At 41.5% G+C, this 19,701-nt stretch overlaps 1 protein-coding gene across 6 annotated transcripts in view; it reads right to left on the bottom strand.

The window, feature by feature from the left end:
- The window catches only part of FNIP2 (folliculin interacting protein 2), a 90,089-nt gene that overhangs the window by 48,571 nt on the left and 21,817 nt on the right, over nucleotides 1–19,701 (bottom strand). For 3 of the 6 annotated variants that reach the window (XM_073341491.1, XM_073341492.1, XM_073341497.1), the window contains exons 1-2: nucleotides 13,428–13,949; nucleotides 5,380–5,506 (exon numbers count right to left, since the gene is read on the bottom strand). In XM_073341491.1, the coding sequence (XP_073197592.1) occupies nucleotides 5,380–5,506; nucleotides 13,428–13,618 (318 nt within the window). In that variant the 5' untranslated portion in view covers nucleotides 13,619–13,949. Of the gene's footprint in view, nucleotides 1–5,379; nucleotides 5,507–13,427; nucleotides 13,950–19,701 lie in introns of those variants that run through there. The other 3 variants (XM_073341493.1, XM_073341496.1, XM_073341495.1) reach the window with 1 other exon arrangement.

The following is a 19,701-nucleotide window of genomic DNA, read 5'->3' as shown; positions in this document are numbered from 1 at the left end:
TCAGAAAAGGTTGATGATGAAAGTAAGTTTAACAAACATGAAGATTTCTGTTTCTAGCTGCACTCTAGTGATCTCAGAAGAGTTTTATTAAGAAGATACTGGAGCAAAAGAATAAATTTTGAAAGATTTTATTTTTGGGTTTAAATAAATAAATAAATACATCCAAGTAACTCTGGGTTTTCAAGAGAAAGGAAAGTGATGCCCAGGAGAACAGAAGTGTAGGATTATTCTTGAACTTAAGTCTACCAATGAATTAAGTTTTTGGTTATAGAAATACATGGCACACACCGTATATAAATACTCTGCTTTTTCAGCCATCATGATCCTGGTCAAAGTAATTTGTTACAAATTTATCCGCAGCAAATGGGTCTTTTTTTCCCTGTGAGCATACATTTCATAGAAATCAGCAGTGAGCTGCAATCTATAACATAATTTGCTAACATTTATGCAAATAAATCTCATTGTATGAGCTGCTTTCTATGGATAGAGTGTGGTCAGTCTCTTAGATTGCATGGTATTGTTTCTGCTTCACAAATTAACAGCAGATTTCTTCAACAGAAGAACAGCCAGAAAAACACAAATAGAGAATAATTGGTAGGAATATTAGAATGAATAATCCTTTGTGTATAAATTTAAGAATAAACCACTGGCTGTTTGAATATTTAGTGTGTAATATTCACCTGTCAAAAACTGCATTGCCAACTCCCCAAGTTTACTCTCAACTCACTGTTTGTATTGTTTGACTCGCTCTACTACGCAGTTTTTACTACAAAAAGACTCTTAACCTTTCAACAATTGCATGCTGTTTACATGGATAACATTTACCACAATGTTACTAAGAAAAGAAGCATTTAGCCCTCTTTGAATAAACTTAAAAATAGAAGTTCTTGCATGCAGAGTTGCCAATTTAAAAACAATATTTTTGTTTAAAAAACAAACATTCACATAAACCCCTTTTAGCTAGCCATCAAAAGGGCTAGTTTGCCTAGAATAAATGCTGGCAAAGCGTGTGTTTGGCTATATCTATGCTGGGAGCGGGGGATGTGAAATATCGTGCTCTTGTAGAAATCTCTGTGGTAGCTCTCATCAAGCTAGCATGCTAAAAACAGTAGCGTAGCTAGGGTAGCATGAGCAACAGTGTGCAGCAGCATGGACTAACCACCTTGAGTCCACACCCCTGAGGTTCAGGCACGTTTGTGCTCAGGATGGCTAGACCATGCTGCTGTTTGCTGCCCCAACTACACAACTATTTTTAGAGGGCTAGCTCGATGACAGCTAGAGTGGGTATGTCTCTACGAGCTGGGAATCACACCTCCAGCTGCAAGTGTAGACATACTCTTTGAAATTTTTTCATTTTCTTAAACTGTTAGCATTGCAACCCCCAATGCAGATAGAGGAAGGAGGATTGCTAGGAAGAGATGGGATCCACCTAATGAAGAGAGGAAACATCTTCACAGACAGGCTTGCTAACCTCGTGAGGAGGGCTTTAAACTAGGTTTACCGTGGGATTGTGACCTAAGTCCTAAGAAGTAAGTGGGGTAGTGGGATACCGGGAGGAAACACAAGGAGGAAGGTGCAACAGCGGAGGCCTCCTGATTCATACTGAGAAAGTAGGGCAATCCGCTAGTTATCTTAGGTGTCTGTACACGAACGCAAGAAGCCTGGGTAACAAGCGGGAAGAATTGGAAGTCCTGGCACAGTGAAGGAACTATGATGTGATTGGAACAACAGAGACTTGGTGGGGTAACTCACATGACTGGAGCACTGTCAGGGATGGGTATACACTGTTAAGGAAGGACAGGCGGGGGAGAAAAAGTGGAGGTGAAAAGGCAGGCAGAGGAGACAGGTAGAGGAGACAAGGTGCACTGTATGCAAGAGAGTGGTATGATTGCTCAGAGCTCCAGTATGAAACTGGAGAAAAGCCTGTTGAGAGTCTTTGGGTTAAGTTTAGAGGCAAGAGCAACAAGGGTGATGTCGTGGTGGGATTCTGCTATAGACCACCAGACAGGAGGATGAGGTAGACAAGGCTTTCTTCGGACTACTAACAGAAGTTTCCAGATCACAGGCCCTGGTTCTCATGGGGTACTTCAATCACCCTGACATCTGCTGGGAGAGCAATACAGCAGTGCACAGACAATCCAGGAAGTTTTTGAAGAGTGTTGGGAACAACTTCGTGGTGCAAGTGCTGGAGGACCCAACGAGGGACCATGCTTCTCTTGACCTGATGCTCACAAACAGGGAAGAACTGGTAGGGGAAGCAGAAGTGGGTGGCAAGTGGGCAGCAGTGACCATGAGAGAGTCCAGCGGAGGGCAACAAAAATTATTAGGGGGCTGGGGCACATGACTTACAAGGAGAGGCTGAGGGAACTGGGGTTATTTAGTCTGCAAAAGAGAAGAGTGGGGGGGGGGGGGGGATTTGATAGCAGCCTTCAACTACCTCAAGGGGGTTCCAAAGACGATGGAGCTCGGCTGTTCTCAGTGGTGGCAGATATTAGGAAACACTATTTCACAAGGAGGGTGGTGAAGCACTGGAATGGGTTACCTAGGGAGGTGGTGGAATCTCCTTCCTTAGAGGTTTTTAAGGCCTGGCTTGACAAAGCCCTAGCTAGGATGATTTAGTTGGGGATCGGTCCTGCTTTGAGCAGGGGGTTGGACTAGATGACCTCCTGAGGTCTCTTCCAACCCTGATATTCTATGATTCTATAATAAGACGTCTCAATCCGGACTTCATTGTATTGGGTACTATACACAAATACTAATGAATCAACAATCTCTGGCACGGCATACATTTAAAAAATGCCAGTGGTGTAACTACATTAATGCACACATGCTTCACTGGTGCAAAGCAGGTTTAAGTTGCATCTGTGTAAACTTTGCTTTACACTGATACACTAGGAGTTTGCACTGACATAGTTCTAAAACCAAGAAAATGAGAATTTAAGACATGCTCTTGGGTGGGGCTCAGAGGGAGATGGCAGAGACAATCCAGTAGCACTCTCATAATTCTAGGGAGCAGAAATGGGTTTGACTATAGCAGCGGCACAAGCCAGCCCTCTTACTATCAATTATGAAACTAACCAGACACGTGTAGAGGATTTTGTTGTTTTTTCTACATGTAGCTAACTGGTCTTTCATATTTTACCACATATTTGCATTCCTTTTGTGCAGCTTTTGCTTGACACTGCATTTATGTAACTGCTGTTTATCTAATTCCCAATGTGACTGTCATTAGGCGGTTATAAATGCACAAATGTTAGTAGTCATGTGCTTGACACAAGCTATTGACAAAAACAGCCTTAATATTAAAAAAGTGTTCCACTCTATGCCACCCACAGGAATAACTAGAATGAAACACATTAAATATACTACAGCACGATTAACCATACTTTTCGATACCCTTGTTAGTAGCGTGACCAGACAGCAAGTGTGAAAAATCGGGATGGGGTGGGGGTAATAGGAGCCTATATAAGAAAAAGACCCAAAAATCGGGACATCTCGTCACCCTACTTGTTAATAGAAGATAATCCGCCTAGTTCCCCAGATAAACAGATTTAAAGGTAAAACTGCCTTAAATCTATCCTATTTGTTTATATGAAGGGGAGAAGCTCCCTAATTCTTTGCTCATTCAGGGCTTGATCCTGTTCTAAACTGAAGTCAAAAGAAGCTGGTCATTGACAAATAGCTGCAGGGTTGGGCCCTAGCCTGGAAGTCTGGAAAATGCGGGTGCACCAAGTGTTAACTAGAGCATGTCAAAGCCATACATAGTTTCTGATTTGCAATTCTGAATATTTAACTTTAAGTGGCTATTTCAGTGTCTGGTATGAAAATAAGGTGGCATGTCCTATTTGTTATAGGATATTTTTGAAAACAATGGAGAAACTCTCTCTCTAAGAACAATATTTTAAATGGAGATTATACTTTATAAATTACCCTTTTTGTTTAAAATGTTTATGTCTTTAAGAGGAGCAAAACTTTTTTATATAGTTGTAAATATACCTTCCCATTCTTCTGAAGCAAATGCAACATTGTGTAATCAACCCCTTGGATATATAGTACTGACCTTGATATTGGGGCTCATAACAGGAAAAAAGGGATTAATATAGGCCACACTGACCTATTTACTCTCATAAGTAGATGATCAGTCATGATCATCATGTGTGCCTTACTAATGTGGGTTAAGCCAACATGTGATACTCATGCAGCTTAATTTAAATACAGTTTCAGATGACTGTGTTTAAACTTTTTCATGAGAGCCATTTCCACAAAGCACTGCTATTTAAAGTGTACATTATAGCTAGTAATTACACACTGACTGTACCATTCAACACATTCTGGTCAACAGTGTTAGCTGTAATTTGAAATCTATCCAATAAAACTGTTTTATAACAAAATGGAGTTTTGGGATAGGTCTATGCTTAACATGCTGCAGCTTCTCCTGTCGGCGTAGTTAATCCACCTCCGTGAGAAGCCCTCACATCAACAAAGCACTGTCTACACGGCGGGTTAGGTCAATGAAACTGTGTTGCTCAGGAGTGTGGGTTTTTCAAACCCCTGAGTGATGTAGTTATACTGATGTAAATTTATAGTGTAGGCCTAGCCTCAGAACTGTAACTGAGTAGAAGAAAAGTACAGCTAACAAGGAAGACATACTCTATGTATCACTTTTGTCTTCTTAATGTCAACTGGACATATTAGAATACCGTTTAAGTGCAGCCTTGTAGATCCAGATACTGGCAGAGATCAAGCCACACCTTAATTGTACATTTCCTTGTTTTCACTGGTTTGTCTCACAACATTCAAAATTATGTATTGTCTGCTATTGTCTCAGTCACATGCACATACTCGACTTTACAAAGAGTAACAAAAATGGAGTGGTGACAATTAAAAAAAAAAGAGTGACTTTATAGTTTTAACTAAAGAGATCCAAAGGGAAGACAAGTGCATCTGAACACATGCCAGCTCCCAGTGAAATAAGCAGACATCTCTGTGCAACTTGTGTGCAAGAATCAGGCCTAAAAAATGAAAAATGATCAGCTTCAACATATACAAAAGTTGACTATGTCAGAAAAATACTAAATTAAAAAAGGATCAAGTCCATTGAGCAATGCCTATGAGCAGGGCCTATATTGTTTTATATCAGTCACCATATATTTTTTTTTTTTAAAAGGCAGTAAGCTAGAATGTGTTATTTTAGGCTTTTCGAATGTAGCTGTAACAGGTGTGTCCTGAAAATTTCAAAAAAGTTTTCACCCACAACAAATGCAGCAAAAACTTCCAAAATAAGAAATGCAGAAATTAGCATTTTTTTTTAAAATTATTTCCATTTGGGGCCAGAGAACAAAAAGAATCAAAGGACAGACGCGTATTAGTGTTTCATACCTGAGCTGCTGCCTCATCAACTTTGCGGACTGCTTTGGAATCAAACAAGACCTGTCTGCCTCTTCTCTCACAATCCTGGTAAACTATCAGGCGGATTTCATTCAAGTCAAACTCTGAACAGGACCAGCTGCGGATTGCAAATACAGTCAGAAGTTATGTTGTTATCTCACCAGAGAGCTAACGGACTTGAATAAGTGAAGGAAGTATGTACCATCATTTGGGTCTTTTGCACAGTGGTGGCAGGAACCAAATTGCAAAAAGAAAAGGAGTACTTGTGGCACCTTAGAGACTAACCAATTTATTTGAGCATAAGCTTTCGTGAGCTACAGCTCGCTTCATCGGATGCATACTGTGGAAAGTACAGAAGACTTTTTATACACACAAACCATGAAAAAATGGGTGATTATCACTACAAAAGGTTTTCTCTCCCCCCACCCCCCTGCTGGTAATAGCTTATCTAAAGTGACCACTCTCCTTACAATGTGTATGATAATCAAGGTGGGCCATTTCCAGCACAAATCCAGGTTCTTTCCAAAACAACTATGGTTTTGTAATTAAAAAAGATCAACAGTAGTGCAACGGTCACATCGGAAGGTAAAAGTAGACATTTTAAGGTAGACCCTTTCCAAGGTACCAGAACCCACACTTTTAAAAACAGCACTGAACGTGCATACTTTTACAAATCATGGTTGGGTTCAGCAGGTTTTTCCACCGTGTGCGATCCTTACTTTTGGAGCTTTGCCATCAGAAACGTGGAGGCCCTCAACTGATTGTTGACTGAAATCTAAACGTTTATCTCAAATAAGCATGTGACACAGTCAAACTATTTTTGTCCAAAGTGCAGCAGAACTAAATATTTGTCTCTATTTAAAACATAGTACCGTAGTAAAGGACCCAAGGTTTTTGCATAGGTTTTACCCACAAAAACCAAACAAGTCCCTCTTCCTTCTGTTCCTTATATTAACATATTAAGGGCCCAGTTTTAAATTCACATGAACTAATAAAATTCCAGGGGTAGATCTTAGAAACTAAGTGAACAAGTTACACCATACAAACAAAAAGCGTTTTCACTAATGCCAGAATATAAACTAGCAATTTAAATACATTTGTTATATTCCATTAAAAGTTACCTGAACCTGTGCATCAGAAACTTCTTTTTTGTCAAAAATGTAACACTCATTTGGAGACTATACATAAATATACCACAATCAGACACAGCAGTAACTGTGTAGTAGGGTGAAGGAATGCATATGGCTGATAACTGCACTGACACCAAGCAATGAACTCTTTGTGCTAGTCGTCAGGGTACCAATAATGAAACCTATGTATAACTAACAAGTCTCAGTAATGCTTAAAAACTTGCTAGGCCTTGAATCTGTAAGCTCTGACAGTCAAACCTCTAGGGTTCAAGGAGGTTGCAAACTCTGTGCCCTCAGCTGAGGTTAACCCTCTTATATTAAGAGCACACGGTTACAGGCATTCTGATTTCAGAATGACTGCTATGGAGAATTACTGATATTTTATGCTTTTTTCAAAGCTCAAATCTCATAAGTGAAAGAAAGATTTAAGATTAGAAATAGGACACCTTCTTATATTGATTTACTGCTTTTCGACTTCATTCAAAAAAGCCTACCACTCTACCAGAAGCACAATCCAAGCGTGAATAAAATTAAGTTGTCACAGACATGACTGGATTTGCTAAATATGTGAAATCAGAGACTATACTCAATTTAATAAAATCTTTAGAAACAACAGGTCATGGATGTGATAACGATGCTCACTCTGTAATATGGTAACACCCTGTTAAACGGAGAGATCGGAGGACTATATTGCTGTATATCTTTAAACAAAAGCTCACTGCTATAATGATCATGCTTTCCTTTTTGATACACACCTATCAAGAATTTGTACAAGTACTATAACTTCCTAACTAAAAAGAGTAAAAAAAAACCAAAAAACAAAAAACCCCACCACATTTCTTTGCAAATAATTCTCTCCTCAGAGCACTTTCCCCTTCATCTTAGTTGAAAGCTTCTCTTCCTTCACTTTCCCCATGCATCACTGTAATTTCTTGTTACATTATTTATGTAGTTTTGATTAAGCTCTTCAGTGCAAGGCATGTCTGTCAAGCACTATGCACATTTATGGCATTAATAAATCATAATAGGAAAAACTATTTACAAATTAGAGAAGTTCTCAGACAGGAAACTCATATTGAGTTAAGGACGTAAACAAATATCCATTAACATTTATTGTTTCCCCTTTTTGAAAGTCAGGAAAGCAACCAAAAGAAAGAGACTAATGCAGTCCAAATCTTCTACACTCAGTAACCACAACACTAACCTTAGCTATGCTCCATTGATGCAGATTACCACTCTGAGTCTAACTTTTGGCTATTGCCCAGACACCCACCATTCAAGACATAACTCAGCATAGCCGCCTGTTAACGTCAAACCCACCTGCTCACCAATCAGAGACTAGAGATTTGGCAACCACCTTCCCCACCCCCTTTTTTTTTTGGTAGTTTAAACCAGAAACCACTTCTACATGCAGTCAACACAAAACCCTTTTCTAGTCATCCACTCATGTAGGGTAAATAAGGTATCCAGTTCCTAAAGACCTCATGAAGGCTGGCCTGAGATCATATTTCCCATATCCTACTTTAGGCCCCCTAACCTCCACTACTTTCACACATCCTTGCAGAATAAGCCTGGATCTCTAAACAACTGAGGAAGGCTGGAAGAATGGGTGCAGGCCATATCATGCTGTAATATTCCTCATTTTACATTCATATATTCAAGCAGGGAAGATTTAGTTTCATTCATTCAGCAAGGGCTGGGATTCTCCCACAACTAAGGAGGGCAGATAAAGGTAATGGGGGAGAGTTAAGGTTGATGCAGGAATCGTTCTTATATTAATGTTTCATGAATTAGAGCACTCATTTCTTAATCTACAGAAAAACGTGAAAGTTAAAAAAAAGTCTAAAAGTGATATGAGTGAAAAGATGTTTACAATCTTAATTTTGTATTAAAAACATGTTTCAAGTAATAGCATTGTTCTCCTCTGAAAATCCCTCCCTGCAATTTCAACTGTAAGCAGTTTTCTTTACTTCTTTTCCCAAACTGTTGTATAATCAAATGCAACAGGGCTTAAACAATCATTGGTGCATCTGATGGGGAGGAAGGTGGAGCAGGGGAAGACATTCCTTCCTAATCTCTCAGGCAGTCAGCCTACACCTTAGAGTATGGAGGTTTAATTATCTTTCTTAGGTTACATAATAGTTTTCACCTTACATACTGTAAAAAAGTGTTAGTCTCTAAGGTGCCACAAGAACTTGTTTTTACATAAATTGTATAGCTCATGTAAGAAGCTGGAACAACAGATGTGCACTGAAATCTTCTGTCCACAGAGCAGCATAGGTAGCAAAAATGCAAGCTTCTCCATACCAGGCAACGTGCTGAGGTGATGTGCCTCAGCTCTGACTTGGATGGACCATATCTAGGGGACAAGAGTACAGCTGTTTTTAATAGACATTTTAGTTTATCATGTTGCATAACAGAATGTCGAGGCCACATTGATTTCCTACACAGAGTGCCTCTGGAATAGGAATTTTCCTGACTAGGCTCTACTGAAAGGGAAAAAAAAAAAAAAGTATATCCCACAAATAAACAAACCACTAGAAAACAAGAAGTTCATACAATTTCTTTGCTGCTTTAACTTGTCCTCTGTTAAAGGGCCCAATCTTGCAAAGAGCTGAACATCCTCAACTCCTACTGATTTTAACAGGAAAGGAGGAAGACACCACCATGGAAGACCAGGCTTAATTGCCCTCTCCCATGAACAGCCCAGAGTCACACAAATAGCTGTTTTGTTTCTAAAGTACTTTAACTTGCTCTTCATGTTTTATCTTGATTCTTTGGACTATTTATTATGTGTTTTCCTAAGTGTACTTTGTTCCAATCCACTGGTATTGCTTAGGCAGGACTTCCAGGTTTGAAAAGGATGCTTCTTTAGCCCTAACCAACTCAAAGAGTTTGATGTTCCTTTCTAATGTTTTTGTTGGTTGGGGTTTTTTTGGGGGGTGGGAGGGCTGTCTGCAGTTAAAATAAACCATCTGCTCCTCTAACACAACATTCTTAGATTGCAAGAGGCTCTGATACCAAGGCAATAGGTATTATATGCATGTCTAAGACCACAAAATGATGCTGAAGGCTGTTTTGCTACTAACGATTTTCCTCACTTTTAATGTGTTTTTTACACACACACACACACACACACAAACACACTGCTTTCAAGAGGTAGGAGTACTAGACAAACACTAAGTTTTTTGTTTTTAAGTCTGCCCTTTCAAAGATAGTCATAGTGTTATTATTAGGGGAGTTAACCTGTATGCAATCAAACCTATTTGGCTCTGCTCACTGTTACCCAGTGGAATTCCTACACACCTCACATATGCTAAAAACTACAACCACTCCACCTCCTGCAGTCCAGCCTTCATCCCTATTTTCCCACCAACTGCCTATCGAGATTCATTATAGGCTCCAGTTCAAAACTGAACCAAGGAGGAAATCAAAACAGCCCATGGATTTGCCTCAATTTACCTCATGCATTTGGTCTCTTTTTCCAATTCCATCCCTGTTCATTTATAGCTTGCCCCCTCAATTCCTTTCCACATTCTTTCAGAAATCACAGTGCTAATTTGCTGAAAGGGGACCCAAACTCCTTTAAACAAACAAAAATGGAATCTATACATGTTTGATTTTAAATTAAAATGTAAAGCTCCTGAAAAGCACCAAGTTGGCTGCTTTATTTACCCAAAAACAGGGATAGCATGGCCAGGAGCAGTGTAGATTTCCCCATACTGCCCCACCTATTTTAAATGACCAAAGACCCACATTCAGGTAGCAAGGCAACAGTTTTTGGCCAAGAATGAACGGAGTTGAATTTCAGCTCTATATTCTGTTATCAGCCTGCTGAGGTACTGTGTCCAGTTTCCCTATCCCAGCTATGCTGCACACCAAAAGAAATTAGAATCAATTTGAACTGATAATTTTTAACTCCAGACATTAGCCCGTTAAGAAAATGTTACTTAAGCTTCTGTCAAGCAGATCTCAAATCTTGCATGAGAAAGGACTGCACTGCTTACACAGAATATGCTGAACTGAAAGAGGGAACTTCAGAGAATGCCTCTCAAGTCTATTCCACATTGTAATGTTTGAATTACACCAGGGAAAGGGGGGGGGGGGGAGAATATGTCTTGAACTATCCAGTTTCACACTACAGAAGTGATCCATCCATGATCATAATAAGATCAGATGTCATTCAAATACACATGGAAAACAACACATGGACACACATCCAGTAATGTCAAATCCTTGTGGAATCCATCACAAGGCACAAGATTCTCACATGACTAGCAATTTTTCCCCCTTCACAAAAACACATAGCTGTTTTTCCATCCTGTATTGTCTACGCTGTTTCATATAATACACAGCTCCAAAACCATGGTGTCTGATGTCAATCATATCCTACACTTAATGTGCCTTGGAGTCACACACACACAGCTTTGTGTTTAATTGCATTTGATATACACTAGTAATGTTTATATTTAATGTAACTATCAATTGACCAATTTCACCCTTGTTACGAAAGGCAATTTTATGCTCATCTTCACATAAGAGAATTTCCCCCACAACTATAATGACATTTGGCATTGCAGGAATGGTGTACGGTTAGTCCAGGTAAACTATAGTGAACTTCTGCTTTGGCGAGTTATCCTCTGATGTTTAAAGCAAGTCTATTTTGTTTAAGGGTTTGGTGGAAGAGAAAACCTACCCACTTCTGCATCACTAATTTCTAAATTGTAGTGGAAAAAATATTCAAAATAGAGAATTTATACTTTTTTCTGAAGTCCTAACAGCATGCTTAAGGGTAATTTCTAATTTTCTATTTGCAACAAACTAAAAAAGTTCTATTAGTCCATTTCAAACCCATTTACAACACAGAATACTTAGGAAACGGTGATGCTTAAATCAATTTTAAAATACGTTTTCAGTTCCTCTTTAACAGCAACACGTAATACAATCAGGGATCGCTTCAGTAGCTAAATCTGTGTGTGCTCAATTGGAAAATGCAAAGTAGCTATTTTTTGTTGTTGTTTTGTTCAGTTTTAATTGTTCTCTTTATTAACACCAGGTCCAGCTGTTTGCAATTACCTAGCTACTGAACGGCACAGACATTATATAAGATCCACCAAGTATTATGACTATTTTTTTATACCTGACTAATATGATATTGAGTTAACTTTAAGACAGTTGGAACCAAACAAAATAGAGGAGCTGTGATACGCAAAGAGTACACTAGGGTAAACTTCAGGCAAATTAAAAAAATGGACAGTGGTAAGCAGGAGCAGTTCACCCCAGTGTATGGAAAGATGCCAGAACTAATAACTAAGAATTTTAGCAAAAAAAATTCTATGTTCACATGGTTCTCATAGCTTTTCTATAGTTAATATGAGGCTGGCACTCTTCAATATCTGTTTGTGGAAACAAGTCATCCACTCAGGAAAATGAAGGACATGCTTAGAATCTTTTTTTTTTTCCTTTTTAAAAACTAAAAGCTGGTTTGTTCAGAGTGTTTCACCAGGTTTCTTGTTAGCATCAGGTAAAAATGCTAATGCTAAAAATCCTTCACTCTCCCCAAAATAGTGGCAAAGCTGCTTCTTTAAACTTATTCAGATGTCTTCTGCTATACATAAGAGAGGATAACTTGGATATAAGGTGACCTCTTTTGCTTAGGGGAAAATTTAAATTATATTTGCTTTTCACAAGCCTCGATTCGATTTCTTCATGTAGCACTTAGTTACTATATTATTTTCCATGTATGTATTGCTATACACTGAAGGACAGGATTTTTTTTTTAAATGAACTAGAAGAGCATTCCCAGTTGCTTTAGAAAATGTAAAGATAGCTGAAGTGATTCTGAAGATATTAAACAGTTTGAGATACAATAAATATGCAGAATTTAATTGGTAATATTGATCACGCTAAAAATTGAAAAATTCACCCCTTACTGCACTCCAAATGATCATCAGAAAGCTGCAAATACTCAGAAGCCTTAACCAGCATATTGTTCTCAGATCATCCATTTTTGCAGGGGTCAACAGAACTCTGATCTCAACAAACAAAGCTTGCAGCTTACCTTCATAATAGCCAGATGTATATTCTGAGATCTATGCATATACTCCAGCTGAACAGCAATTCATTTGTTTAGATTTGAGAAGTATTTCAGTTTGCTTTAAAAACATTACTTTGAGAAGGTACAAACTGATGTTTCAGTGCAGCAAATACTGAACAAGCTGTTGGGCTAGTGATGTCTTCTTAACCTATTTCAACTATACTCAATAAGGTAGTTTTTACTTTTAAACCCACGATGGAGGGGAGAGAGTAACAGAGTTTTGTTACACGGTAGTTGTAAGAAAACAATACAACTTGGAACTGCTTCATAGCTTTCACTCAAGAGCTTTATTAATTGAATAAAAACATCACTAAGAAGTTATAACAGGACAGTAACCAAACTCAGTATTAGTTTATTGCCTGATCTTGGGATTTGTTCCTGGAGATGTTCAGCAACTGAAGCAACCGTCCCCTCATTTCCATCTCTTTCTCCCCCCATCCCCTACAAAATGTTACTGATTGACCCACTGACATGGGGCAGGCAAAGAAGATCAGAAACAGTTTTAGAAGGGGAAGGAAAGTTTGTGCCACTAGCTGAAATTACACAGTATTATCGAAACTTAATTTCTCTTTCAACTATTGGCATTTAGGACCCAGGTAGCATGTATATACAACTTGTGTTAGAGTGACAAATTTGGTCTGAGTAACCAATGAAGAAGAACTTTGGAGTATTATGGCCCCATTTGGAAAACAGCTTTTCAATTCGTTGACTTTATGGCATTTTAGTCACATGGTTATATTTCCAGTAGAATGCAAGCTAGAACACCCAATTACCTCTGAAAATTACATTTTCAAAAAAGATAACTGGCCTACCTGTTTTGCAGCAATGTATTGACACTGCTTTTACGATTGGTGCTCTGTTCTGGCACAAAAGATTTATCCTTTTTATCTAATCTTGTGTTTGAGATATTATTTCCCAGTGGGCAAGAGGCATTATTACTGTTTCTTGCTCGGTCTGTTTGCCCTCCTGTGTTGTGTGCAGTTTTTGGTGTACCTCCACACATCTTCTTAGTTCAGATGTACTCTCCCAAAGCTTCTTGAAAATACTGAATACTGGCTTAAGAGATATGGCTTTAAGTTAGTTGCTTCACAATGGCTCAGCATCCAGCAACCATAGACATTTCCTCTCAGAAATTCAACCAAGTCTTTTGTAGCAATCCACTGGGTTTCTTTTTTAGAACTAGAGTAGCATGTTCTGCCAACCAATAATTCAGGAAGACAATTGCATCCAACGTGATGTAGTATTTATCCCAGATTAGACCACCACACGGAACTTTCAAATTTCAAAGCCCATCCAAGATTATCTCCTGCTTCTGTTGCCGGAGTTTTTCCACCAAGCCCGGTAAGCAGTCAGCAGATACAGCAGCTAATACTGATTTTAACTACCTTTGTTTCCTGGTATGAGATTATGTAGCTGGCAATTATTTATTTGGTCACAAGACCAAACCATATGGCCTCTGATAGAAAGAGCATAGTTGCTTTTGCACTGACTTGCCCTTAGCTGCAAGGTTGTTCTAACACTGGCTACAACACCCTCTTAATGGCTCTCATGTGAGCAAGTGTCATCTGACAACTCTTAGCAACCACCTATGGCTCAGCACCATACTTCAAATGCAAATAAAAATCTGTCACCAATACCCTACAGTTATCAGGTAAGGAATGATTAACACCAGCAAACACCCCAGAATTTTTGCACAGTAATGGTTTTACTCTGTAAACAGTCTATATTCATCTAAGACCCTGATACTGCTTAAAAAAAAAAAGCAGCTTTTACACAATGGAAGGGAAATCTGTTTACAGAATACAACTGATAGGTAAGACCTGACGAATATGAGGGAGATAACGTTTCACTTTTACACTTGCTTAAAAATATGTCCCTTAAAAATAAACTAAAAGACAGATGTTTTAAATACCAAATAGGAGTTATTAAAAAATGTAGTACAACTAAAAACACTCCCTACCTTTAAAAAAAATAAAATAAAAAAGATTAACATGCACTTGGAGAAACGGGTTTAGAACTAAAACCAGCCTTTTGTTTTACAACAAATGGATATTCAATCCCTTCAGCAGTGCATGTGTAACACTGACATTCGTGGTCAAACCTTGGACCTCTGGAGCTATGTGGATGAGTCTCTACTGCATGAGCTAAAAAGCCATATGACTGTTAGCTAAGGCTGTAGAGCAGACTCATTAATCTCTAAGTGGTCTCGGTGCCACTAGATGGGACAGAACACCACACCCAGGAGGTGCGTGAGTTACACATGCCAAGAGGACATGTCTTGTTATCTACAAGCTCAACTAACCTCATCACGGTACAGTATATAATTGTCCCTTCTGCCCTTAAAAAAAGGATTCCACCCAAAAAACCCAAGCACCCCATACAAGATGACCATTTTCTGCTAAAATTTGCTGTAGAGTACTGTCTACACACACGCACCAAAAAAAACAATAAAAGTTTGGCATTTATAAAGCCCTTTTCAGCCACAAAGCTCTTTATAAGGCAAGCATTATCTCCGTCTTACAAATGGGACAACCTAGGCACAAGTAGGTTAAATTACTTGCTCAAGGTCACTCAGCAAGTCCAGGGTAGAGCCAATAGTAAGTTACATGGTCTTCCAATTCCCAGCTCCATGCTCAGTCCACTAGATCATAATTGCTCCTGTTCATGCTTGAGAGGAACAAACTACAGCTTACCATGCCCTCCTCAAATCTTCCCAAAATCTTGGGAACCATGCTCCTATTCCTGTCCTTTTCAAGCCTGTAGAATGATTCCGGACCACCGTTAACATGTTTAATCCAATCTAAGCCATGCACTAATCGTGCTGAGTGCTACTTGTTTGAAATCTAATTTCACAGCATGGTAGTATTTATTACAGACGAGACCTGACACCACTGAAGAGAAAGAAAATGGCTCTCAGAACAGCATGAACAGACGTCCCATTTTTAAAGGGACAGTCCCGTATTTAAGCCCTCCTGGAAGTATCCTGACTTTTTCTTTAAAACAGGCAAATTGTCCTGTATTATTTGTCTCCCCCACATCAGTACTGGTGGGTACTGCTGCTGGCCGGATCCCTGCTCGCTAGCTGCTCACTCACCAGCAGTGTGGAGGGGGTGGGGGGCTGCAGTGGCCGATGATGGGGGTGGGTGTGCAAGGCTGGTGGCAGGGCAGAGCTGCAGTGTGCAGGGCCGGACACTCCCCCCGCTGGTCCCTCAGTGCAGTCGCGGCTGCGTGCCGGCTCTTGGCCAGCAGGGCCCCATCCCCCACATCCCATTTCTGGCCGGCACCGGCTGCGTGGTATGAACTGCGGTGACTGGTGAGTGCAGGCAGGCGCCAGGCAGCGGCCGGCTATTTGTCGCTCTGCTGCCCACCCATTGGCCCTCTCACTGTCCTCTCTCTGCTTTGCCCCTTCCCCAACCCCGCTGCCCCTCCACGTACCCCTACGCTCCCAGCACTGTGCGGAGAACCAGCCCCTAGTCGGAGCGCTTGGCTCACCAATAGCCTGGCCAGCAGGCTCCTTCCCTCCCCCGGTCTACACTGGCAGTATTAATGCACTGCTGCGGCAGCACTTTAACATGGCTTTTGTAATCGCGGCCCAGCGCTGGTGCACTGTCTACCTGGTGCTTTACAGCGCTGAAACTTGCTGCACGCCGGGGGTTGGTTTTTTTCACACCCCTGAGTGAGAAAGTTGCAGCGCTGTAAAGTGCCAGTGTAGACAAGCCCTAAGACCCGCTGGCCCAGGACGCTGGCTAGTAGGAGCTGAGCCCTGCATGTGCCAGAGACCCGGGCAGCCACTCTGCCGCTCAGCTAAGCTCCCGAGTGGAGCCCTAAAGCGATTTTAAGCCTGTTCGTGACCCAACCCTGCAGGCTCCACAGCAGCCCCCAGGGCAGGGACTTAGCACCCTCTTCACCTGCCCCACTCCCCATGCCCCCTGGGTCCTTCCCGCAGGGAGCATGGGGCTGCTGCATCCCCTAGGCACCCTCTCCTGCTGAGCCACCTCTCTGGCCCCATTCGCTGAAGCCCCTGCAGTCAGGTTTCCTGGGCCCTGGTGCACAATGCATCCTTAGGGCTTAATCCCTTCCTGCCTGTGTTGTAGCTGGGGGACAGGAGGCCGCTGGGTTATGTCAGTGGCCAGCAGCAATCTGGAGATGTTAGCTGCCTTTTGACACTGTGTGGGCAGGAAGGGACAAGCTGCTTCCAGCCACAGGGCAGCAGGGAGGGAGGAAAAGTTGAGCTCTGCAAAGACACAGGCCAGGTCATCCCTTCCCCCACCCCACCCTGCGGCTGAAAGCAGCTACCTGTCCCTTCCCTCCCGCACAGGAAAGGCTGCTGCTCAACACATTCTGGTGTGAACCCTGGCAGAAAAATGGGGAGGAGAGGCATGTGACCCTGTGTGACCCCCCACGTGTTGCCTCAGGAAGACACAGGTACCAGGAGATGAGGGTCCATCTCAGGGGCCCAGCCAAGCCTGGACCGTTGGGTTGGTTGGTCGGTCGCCCTCCCCCACCCCCATGAGAGAGAGAGAGAGGTGTGTGTGTGTGTGACCTCTCCCCATGCGAGCCCTAAAGATAAGAAGGTAAATAAAAAGAATCCAACTACACAGTATTTCTTCTTTGCAGGGACTCAGTCAACTTGATGTTAATTTGAACATTTGTCCTGCATAGTTCTGATTGATTACCGTTGAACTCACCTGAACACAAGTAATTTTACCAGGTGTCCCGTATTCAGCACAGGGAAATATGGTCACCCTAAGAGTAAGAAGTGACATTCTTCATGCTATTTGAGACCTTAGTTATGCTATCAGTTACCATCCTGGATCCTCAGGAACTGTGCTATACTATAGCTTTTGAACAGTCTCTTGGAGGAACCCCAAGGGCTCTGCCTCCCTCTTCCTTCAGCATAGGCCACACAGCCTCACTGCCTCCTAAACTGAGCTACTAGACTTCTGCATCATACTATGAGCTCTACTCTGCAAATCCAACAGAGAGACTCCTAGTAGATACCTGTTTCAGAGCAACAGCCGTGTTAGTCTGTATTCGCAAAAAGAAAAGGAGTACTTGTGGCACCTTAGAGACTAACCAATTTATTTGAGCATAAGCTTTCGTGAGCTACAGCTCACTTCATCAGATGCATACTGTGGAAACTGCAGAAGACATTATATACACAGAGACCATGAAACAATACCTCCTCCCACCCCACTCTCCTGCTGGTAATAGCTTATCTAAAGTGACCACTCTCCTTACAATGTGTATGATAATCAAGGTGGGCCATTTCCAGCATAAATCCAAGTTTAACCAGAACGTCGGGGGGAGGTAGGAAAAAACAAGGGGAAATAGCCACTCCCAGTCTCTATTTAAGCCTAAATTAATAGTATCCAATTTGCAAATGAATTCCAATTCAGAAGTTTCTCGCTGGTGTCTGGATTTGAAGTTTTTTTGTTGTAAGATAGCGACCTTCATATCTGTGATTGCGTGACCAGAGAGATTGAAGTGTTCTCCGACTGGTTTATGAATGTTATAATTCTGGACATCTGATTTGTGTCCATTTATTCTTTTACGTAGAGACTGTCCAGTTTGACCAATGTACATGGCAGAGGGGCATTGCTGGCACATGATGGCATATATCACATTGGTGGATGTGCATGTGAATGAGCCTCTGATAGTGTGGCTGATGTTATTAGGCCCTGTGATGGTGTCCCCTGAATAGATATGTGGGCACAGTTGGCAACGGGCTTTGTTGCAAGGATAGGTTCCTGGGTTAGTGGTTGTGTGGTATGTGGTTGTTGGTGAGTATTTGCTTCAGGTTGGGGGGGCTGTCTGTAGGCAAGGACTGGCCTGTCTCCCAAGATTTGTGAGAGTGTTGGGTCATCCTTCAGGATAGGTTGTAGATCCTTAATAATGCGTTGGAGGGGTTTTAGTTGGGGGCTGAAGGTGACGGCTAGTGGTGTTCTGTTATTTTCTTTGTTAGGACTGTCCTGTAGTAGGTAACTTCTGGGAACTCTTCTGGCTCTATCAATCTGTTTCTTCACTTCCGCAGGTGGGTATTGTAGTTGTAAGAATGCTTGATAGAGATTTTGTAGGTGTTTGTCTCTGTCTGAGGGGTTGGAGCAAATGCAGTTGTATCTTAGAGCTTGGCTGTAGACGATGGATCGTGTGGTGTGGTCAGGGTGAAAGCTGGAGGCATGTAGGTAGGAATAGAGGTTTCCGGTATAGGGTGGTGTTTATGTGACCATTGTTTATTAGCACTGTAGTGTCCAGGAAGTGGATCCCTTGTGTGGACTGGACCAGGCTGAGGTTGATGGTGGGATGGAAATTGTTGAAATCATGGTGGAATTCCTCAAGGGCTTCTTTTCCATGGGTCATAGAATCATAGAATATCAGGGTTGGAAGGGACCTGAGGAGGTCATCTAGTCCAACCCCCTGCTCAAAGCAGGACCAATCCCCAATTAAATCATCCCAGCCCGGGCTTTGTCAAGCCTGACCTTAAAAACTTCTAAGGAAGGAGATTCTACCGCCTCCCTAGGTAACGCATTCTAGTGTTTCACCACCCTCCTAGTGAAAAAGTTTTTCCTAATATCCAACCTAAACCTTCCCCACTGCAACTTGAGACCATTACTCCTTGTCCTGTCCTCTTCTACCACTGAGAATAGTCTAGAACCATCCTCTCTGGAACCACCTCTCAGGTAGTTGAAAGCAGCTATCAAATCCCCCCTCATTCTTCTCTTCTGCAGACTGAACAATGCCAGTTCCCTCAGCCTCTCCTCATAAGTCAGATGCTGGTCCAGATGATGAAGATGTCATCAATATAGCGCAAGTAGAGTAGGGGCGTTAGGGGACGAGAGCTGAGGAAGCGTTGTTCTAAATCAGCCATAAAAATGTTGGCATACTGTGGGGTCATGCGGGTACCCATAGCAGTGCCTCTGATCTGAAGGTATACATTGTCCCCAAATGTAAAATAGTTATGGGTAAGGACAAAGTCACAAAGTTCAGCCACCAGGTTAGCCGTGACATTATCGGGGATAGTGTTCTTGACGGCTTGTAGTCCATCTTTGTGTGGAATGTTGGTGTAGAGGGCTTCTACATTCATAG

This window comes from Lepidochelys kempii, chromosome 4 (assembly GCF_965140265.1).
Source record: "Lepidochelys kempii isolate rLepKem1 chromosome 4, rLepKem1.hap2, whole genome shotgun sequence".
In the NCBI taxonomy this organism is placed as follows: Eukaryota; Metazoa; Chordata; order Testudines; family Cheloniidae; genus Lepidochelys; species Lepidochelys kempii.
This window is presented reverse-complemented; position numbering and strand designations above follow the sequence as displayed.